The sequence below is a fragment of the Pinus tabuliformis genome, chromosome Q (assembly GCF_031772625.1).
Source record: "Pinus tabuliformis cultivar Carrire ecotype Pingquan chromosome Q, CPIR1, whole genome shotgun sequence".
Taxonomy (NCBI): Eukaryota; Viridiplantae; Streptophyta; class Pinopsida; order Pinales; family Pinaceae; genus Pinus; species Pinus tabuliformis.
The window spans coordinates 634,632,464-634,640,340 of NC_142296.1; the positions used below are offsets into that span (position 1 = coordinate 634,632,464).

General features: G+C 41.3%; 1 protein-coding gene across 1 annotated transcript; it reads left to right on the forward strand.

The window, feature by feature from the left end:
- Nucleotides 1-337: 337 nt before the first annotated feature.
- Nucleotides 338-1,066, forward strand: LOC149221068 (expansin-B16-like). Its single transcript, XM_089387310.1, has 3 exons — nucleotides 338-620; nucleotides 733-845; nucleotides 941-1,066. Exons 1-3 carry the CDS (start codon nucleotides 416-418, stop codon nucleotides 1,064-1,066), a joined length of 444 nt encoding a protein of 147 aa, XP_089243436.1. The 5' UTR covers nucleotides 338-415.
- Nucleotides 1,067-7,877: the final 6,811 nt, after the last annotated feature.

Below are 7,877 nucleotides of genomic sequence, written 5' to 3' on the forward strand. Positions count from 1 at the left end.
ATTTTAATAACATTTGTACTTTTCTCATTATAGATTGTGCTTTAAGATGGTTATTAATATTTTTATTATTATAATCAAACCTTCACTTAAAAACAACTTAATATCTAATTTTTTATACTAATTGAAACCATAACAATTAGGAAATGTAAACGGTTTAATTGTTCAGTAGACGACATCTATAAATTCGTCCTCGCTTCTTGCAACGATAGAAGGGCAGCGCCACCCCCGGGCCGCCCCGTCGATTCCCGGAATCGACCCTCCGCCGGTCGGGCGGGGCGGAGGGTCGATTCCGGGAATCGACGGGGCGGCCCGGGGGTGGCGCTGCCCTTCTAAAGCTCTCGTCTCTGCACCAATAAATTTGGGTTTGTTGTTCCTTTGCGTTTCATTGCTTTCTTGGTTACTTTATTTCGTTAGTATGAGGCGGACAGTTGGGCTTCAATGGCCGCTGGTGCCCAATGTCTGTGTAAATGTAACTGCATTTTGCTTTGTATTGTTGTTGTTGTTTTCGTGCAAGGAAGCAGCGTTGGGTTTGGAACACACTGAGCTTAATAGAGATGACTTGGAATGGCACCCTGCTACAGCCACCTGGTATGGCAGTCCAGATGGCGATGGCAGCGATGGTATATCGTGTATTTTTTGTTGTGCTATTCTACATACTTCATTTGTGGAGTGACAACATCTCTCATACTGAACTATTTAACAATAATTCTAGTAACTCTTGTCGCAATGCAGGTGGGGCCTGCGGGTATGGCGGCCTTGTAGATCAGAAGCCTCTGCGAGCGAGAGTAGGGGCTGTAAGCCCCGTTTTATTCAAAGGCGGAGAGGGCTGTGGAGCATGCTACAAGGTAACCAATGACTGCAAAAACTCAGACCAACACAGGCCGTATGTTTTTTTTTATTATTATATAACCAAATTATTGTTGATTCATGGAAACTGCAGGTTAAGTGCATGGAGAAAGGCTTATGCTTTGAGAAACCTGTAACTTCATCAGTAATGACGACAGTTAAATCTCTAACTCCCGCAATTCCTCTGGTGGCTGCAAAATGTTCACGGCTTCAACTATAAGAAAGTGGTGTATAGATAAGGATTCTCATCTACAAAATCTTTACATTAATGTTGAGGCGACAAAACACATAAACGTTCACACAAATTTCTATTTACCTCGGCTTCTTCGTCCCACAATGTCTTCAATGACCTCCCGGACACTTGTAGAACCCTTAATTTCTTCATTGGAATGCAGCGAGGCAGGGAAGCGTGGGGACACTCCCTATAGCGTAGCCATATCAGATCTGGGAACTTCACCCATTTCATAATGCGTTCCAAGGTACATCCTTCTGTATCAAGAAGTTTCAACCTCATCATACCAAGAGCGCCATAAAAATCATCGTCCTGATTGCATTCACTAGAATCCATCTTGATTCCGCGCACGACAAGTTTCTGTGCATTATTGAAAAATGATAGTTATTACCTTTCCGTTCTTGTAAAACGATTAAAATTTGAAACAGTGATCTATATTTTTTGTTGAATAGTTCACTTACTGATTGCAGCAACAAATTTTCGATGACCTGATCTGGCCAATGCCAAATGCGATGGGGCAACGAAGATTCAGCAACTTCTCTTCCCATGTCCCTAATCTGGTCATGCATCTGGAGGTCGTTTTCATCAGTAATGACGACAGTTACAGGTTTCTCAGAGCATAAGCCTTTCTCCATGCACTTAACCTGCAGTTTCCATGAATCAACAATAATTTGGTTATATAATAATAATAAAAAAACATACGGCCTGTGTTGGTCTGAGTTTTTGCAGTCATTGGTTACCTTGTAGCATGCTCCACAACCCTCTCCGCCTTTGAATAAAATGGGGCTTACAGCCCCTACTCTCGCTCGCAGAGGCTTCTGATCTACAAGGCCGCCATACCCGCAGGCCCCACCTGCATTGCGACAAGAGTTACTAGAATTATTGTTAAATAGTTCAGTATGAGAGATGTTGTCACTCCACAAATGAAGTATGTAGAATAGCACAACAAAAAATACACGATATACCATCGCTGCCATCGCCATCGGGACTGCCATACCAGGTGGCTGTAGCAGGGCGCCATTCCAAGTCATCTCTATTAAGCTCAGTGTGTTCCAAACCCAACGCTGCTTCCTTGCACGAAAACAACAACAACAATACAAAGAAAAATGCAGTTACATATACAGAGACATTGGGCACCAGCGGCCATTGAAGCCCAACTGTCCGCCTCATAGTAACGAAATAAAGTAACCAAGAAAGCAATGAAACGCAAAGGAACAACAAACCCAAATTTATTGGTGCAGAGACGAGAGCTTTAGAAGGGCAGCGCCACCCCCGGGCCGCCCCGTCGATTCCCGGAATCGACCCTCCGCCCCGCCCGACCGGTGGAGGGTCGATTCCGGGAATCGACGGGGCGGCCCGGGGGATGCAGTTACATATACAGAGACATTGGGCACCAGCGGCCATTGAAGCCTAACTGTCCGCCTCATAGTAACGAAATAAAGTAACCAAGAAAGCAATGAAACGCAAAGGAACAACAAACCCAAATTTATTGGTGCAGAGACGAGAGCTTTAGAAGGGCAGCGCCACCCTCAGGCCGCCCCGTCGATTCCCGGAATCGACCCTCCGCCCCGCCCGACCGGCGGAGGGTCGATTCCAGGAATCGACGGGGCGGCCCGGGGGATGCAGTTACATATACAGAGACATTGGGCACCAGCGGCCATTGAAGCCCAATTGTCCGCCTCATAGTAACGAAATAAAGTAACCAAGAAAGCAATGAAATGCAAAGGAACAACAAACCCAAATTTATTGGTGCAGAGACGAGAGCTTTAGAAGGGCAGCGCCACCCCCGGGTCACCCCGTCGATTCCTGGAATCGACCCTCCGCCCCGCCCGACCGGCGGAGGGTCGATTCCGGGAATCGACGGGGCGGCCGGGGGTGGCGCTGCCCTTCTATCGTTGCAAGAAGCGAGGACGAATTTATAGATGTCGTCTACTGAACAATTAAACCGTTTACATTTCCTAATTGTTATGGTTTCAGTTAGTATAAAAAATTAGATATTAAGTTGTTTTTAAGTGAAGGTTTGATTATAATAATAAAAATATTAATAACCATCTTAAAGCACAATCTATAATGAGAAAAGTACAAATGTTATTAAAATATTTGTTTAACACAAACCAATATTATAATTAAAGTATATAGCCTTTTTTACCGTAAAGTCATATGAGTAAAAGAAACTCTTAACCATGAAGCTAACTCTATAACTAAACAAAAAGATCTTCCTTCCGTGCAATTACAAATTCTACTCCCAGTCGTATCCAGTAGTTGTTCTTTCCCTATCGATCTATTGTATAATTGCGAATTAAGTTTTGTTTCTGACAAATTCCGACATAATATCAGTTATGTCTGGACACTTCAAATCAAATCAAGAAGGAATCGAAGCAAGCATAGATGGCGACCCTAATGATAAAGTATGGCCACCACTAACCTACATAATTAGTCAAAACCCACGCTATGGAATAGATTGCACACAGAGATAAAAAAATATATTTCAGTAGAGATCGTTATAGCGGGGGGGGGCCCTCTGTTTGTGTCAGAATTATGTTATAGCCGGCCTTTACCAACGTATGACATTGTATCTATTTGGCAAGGCCCGGATGGCTTAATTTTATATTTATCCAGATGTCTTGCTTCGTAAAAAGATAAAAATAAATAAATGTGTATATATCGTATTTGAAAAAACGTTTGCTTTTACTCTCATATTGACATTGAGTATAAATTTGTAAAGATTGAGATTGTTTAATTTTATAATTATGTTAATAGGTATGTTTTGGGATGGAATTTGTGCAATAGAAAAATTATATGCAAATACTTAAAATAAGAATGAACAACTTTGAGGTTGTATGTTAATTTAATTTTTTTTTTATTAATAATTTTTAATAGATAAAAGAACTCTTTTTTTAATAAATAAAAGATTTTTTTAAAGTAAAAGAGCCGGAGAAATGTTTAAGTTAAGCAAGAGTTAGACTCAACATAAATAGATTTATTTAGCAGAATAGAAAAATACATGTAGACACTTGGAATCTTATAATATAGGTAAAGGATGAACAATCTTGTGGTTAAGGTGCTTGTTTTAAGGTGTTAATTTATTTCTTTCTTATCAATAAAGTTTTTTATCGACAAAAAAATTCCTTTAAATAAAGGAGCAACTTCACAATCCGGGAAAAAGAAATGTTGCAGTTTAGACGTGTCATATTTGATAGGGTATTGTAGTTTAGACGTGTCATATTTCATAAGGTATTCATATTGACAACGCTAACAAATTTCATAGGGTATTGATTGAAAATATTTGTATTGACTTTTCTATGGTTTTTGACTTTTTGACCATTATAAGAGGTCCATCTAAATCAATTTTTTTTATATGTTTTTTATTTTTTAACATAATGGGTAGTGCCTTGACTAGGGTCAACCCATATGTTGGATGGAAGAATGATTTTCCTAATAGAGACCAACCCATATGTTGGTCTGAGGGAGGGGGCGGGGGAAGGGGGCCGATGGGCGGGGAGGGCTAGGGCGCGGGTAGGGGGATGGAGGGGGGATGGGGGGGGGTAGGGGGGAGGGATGGGGGGCGTAGGGGGGGTGGGGGGTGGGGGGGGATTGGAGGGGGGGAAGGGGGGGGGTGTGGTGGAGGGGTAGGGGTAGTGCGGGGTGGGTGGTGGGGGGGTGAGTGGTAGGGAGCGGGGGGATGGGGGTGGTAGGGGGGAGGTATGGGGGGCGTAGGGGTAGGGCGCGGGTAGAGTTGGGGGGATGGGGGGAGGGGGGCGCGTAGGAGTAGGGGAGGGGTGCGTAGGGGTAGGGGGGGGATGGGGGAGGGCGCGGGGGTAGGGGGGGCGTAGGGGTAGGGCGCGCGGGTAGGGGTCGGGGGGGTAGGGATAGCGGGTTGTGGGGGGTGATGGGGGGGCATGGGGGAGGGCGCGGCGGTAGGGGGTGTGGGTGGGTTGGTGGGTGGGTTGGGGGGGGGGGATGGGGGGCGTAGGGGTAGGGCGCGGGCAGGGGGGGGGGGGGGGGCGTGGGCAGGGGGTCGGGGGGGGTAGGGGTGGGCGGAGGGGGCCGGGGGAGGAGGAGTGGGTGGGCGGGGGCGCGCGGTGTGGGGAGGGACTTTAGTGAATCACGTGTGGCAAAAAAGGCAAAGGAACCCCAACCACCATTACATGGAATGTTTGGAAAGACATATATTGGGAGATTTGCAGACATCAAAGACCCATTAGAAGAGGAAATTGCGCAAAAGGAAGCAGAAAATATTGTGGAAGATGACAATGATGAAACTCTAGAGGACGAAGAGTTTGGATTACGTGACATTGTTGATTAAATTTAAGTTATACCTGGAAATCAAGCTTTGCAATGTTTTGACTCTGACATTTCATGAAAAGAATAATCAATGAATTAAAGTTGTTATGTGTTCAATGTTTGTAATTTGTGATTTTCGCATTGATTTTTAAGTTAATTATTATTTTTTGAAAAAAAAGTTGTTACTATTATTTTTTTGACATGAAATTCATAAAAAAAAACTATTATTTGACCATTTTTAGTTAATATTTTTGTATAAAAATTGTGATTTTGACATGTTAATTCTAGCAAAAAATTATCAAAACGTTTAGTTTTTTTGTTATATTTATGTTAAAAATGGTTATTTTTATGTCCATTGTTAAAAAATGTTGTTTTTTAGAAACAATTATTTCATGTGGATTGAAAAATTAATTAAGGATGTATAAATATGTAGATTATCTAAAATTCAAACTATCGACTTTCTAATTTAAAAACGCAAAACAATAAAAACCCCCCTAAAAAAAAAAAAAAATTAAGATAGAGAACAAGAAAATATGAATAAAATGACGACTTCAAAAACTATCAAATTTAGAAAATAATTTTTTACATTTCACACACTAGAAAATTAAAAGTCAAAAAATAGGTCTTTTAAGAAAAGGGTGTGATGCAGAATACTCACTTTTTAAAATCAGCATGAAAATCACTACCATTATAAAACTTGATTTCATCCTTGAACATGAAAAAAAATTAAAGTTCCAAAAACCATGTTCTAAAAAAAACATGTGTATTCTGCATCACCACTTTTGAAAATCGGGTCATTTTTTTGCTACCTCTACGAAACGGGTAACAGTATCAGTTCCCGTTTCAAAGTTTACATTGTTATAGCCTGAAAGTTGGGAAGTGAAGGACACGTCTCAGTAGAGTGTTCTAGAGTTCAGATTCCACAAATATCAATGGAATTTAAATGACATTCCCTATCTACATGTTTGCGCCTACACTTGGAACAAAACATTGCCATGGCTGCTTTTTCGGCCTCTTGTTTTTGTTTGATTTTCATAGTGTCTAGCTGGTCACTGATTGTGTTGAGTATATCAGTTTTAATTTTTTCTAAGAATTTTCCCAGTTCGACTCTCGTAACACCATTAGCCATAGTTTTCTTTGTCACATAGTCTCTAGAATTATCTTTAAGTTCTGTCGGCCAGATAAATCGTTCTTGCGGACAAGACCGATCTCCCTAGTATCAAATGATATCTAGCGACAAGCAGAACAAGCAAATCTACCTTTCTCTAAATATTGTGATTTATAAATAAAAACCAAGAGGTGTCTTTAGACCCTACCTTAAGTCCAACGCTAGTTTGTGGCAGCCACACTTCAACCGTCCGAATGAGTTTCCTTTTAAGAACCTACAAACACAAACAAGCACACATCAAATAACACCTACATAGCCAATATAATAAATCATATTCATCATGGTGATCAAAGAATCCATGAAATAAACCATAGAAGACAGCTTATTGAGAAAAATAAACTTGATTGTATTAACTTTGAACAAAGAAGAACTTTACAACCTTGGTGCCTTGATGTTGCACAAGCTCCTCCCGGGGTCCAAGCAAGAATCTCCTCTACTTTGACAAGCTTCACACTCTTCCCAATGAGATCAAAAGGTATGTAATCTCTCCTCTCAAGCTCAATTAGGAAGTCTAAATTCCAACAACATTTACCCTCAAAAATATTCAGCTTTCAACCTCCTCAGTAACCAGCCCAATGCCTCATTTTATAGTGCAGAGGGAGGAAGTTACAGGTCCACCTATGAAGCGATAGAGTCCTCCTTCAAAGGTATAAGCTCCTCACATCAAGGGGTTAGCTTCTTTAGTTATGGGATGCATGAACATCAAAGGAGCGAACTTGCCACCTCGAGATTCCCTCTATAAGCTTCTAGAAATAACCCAAAGTGAGTTTTTAAGAATGTACTTGCACCTTTTTGACTTTTACAGGGGTCCGCACCCTTTACACAGAAACAGAGCGGGTAGGTCCGCAGGGGACATGACCAGGGGGTGCGGGACCACAGGTAATGCTAATAGAAAGTGTGGAACCAGATTTTTAGAGATTTTCAAGGACTTTCTCTCATTTTTCAAAGCTTGACTGAAGAGCTGAGGTTTAAGACTTGCATAGGAGGAAAGTATGAGTGGTGATAGACTCACACTAACTGCAGAATGTCATGGTGACAATATTTTGTGTAATAGATTGCCCCCTAAAGTGCGAAGTCTGTAATATATAGTATTTGTCATCTAAGAAGAGTGAAGTACTTTATCATTTCAAGGATCATCCTGTGGAGAGCCTAGTTGGAACCTGTAAAAACATTCAATACAAAATATATATATGTGAACATATCATCGTTGAGGTAGGCATTCCCATACTCAGATCAAAACTGACTAGAAAACTAACTAAACTGCTCTGATATAGGAATGATCTTGTAATACATCACAAGTATAAACATATGTAGACACAGTATTGGCACAGTCATTTGTTTATGAAT

Bases quoted from the DNA above. Each gene is read 5' to 3' on its own strand.
- LOC149221068 (XM_089387310.1), top strand. From the start codon at position 416: ATGAGGCGGACAGTTGGGCTTCAATGGCCGCTGGTGCCCAATGTCTGT. The intron at 621-732 runs GTATATCGTGTA...GTCGCAATGCAG, and splicing joins AGATGGCGATGGCAGCGATG to GTGGGGCCTGCGGGTATGGC. The intron at 846-940 runs GTAACCAATGAC...TGGAAACTGCAG, and splicing joins GCTGTGGAGCATGCTACAAG to GTTAAGTGCATGGAGAAAGG.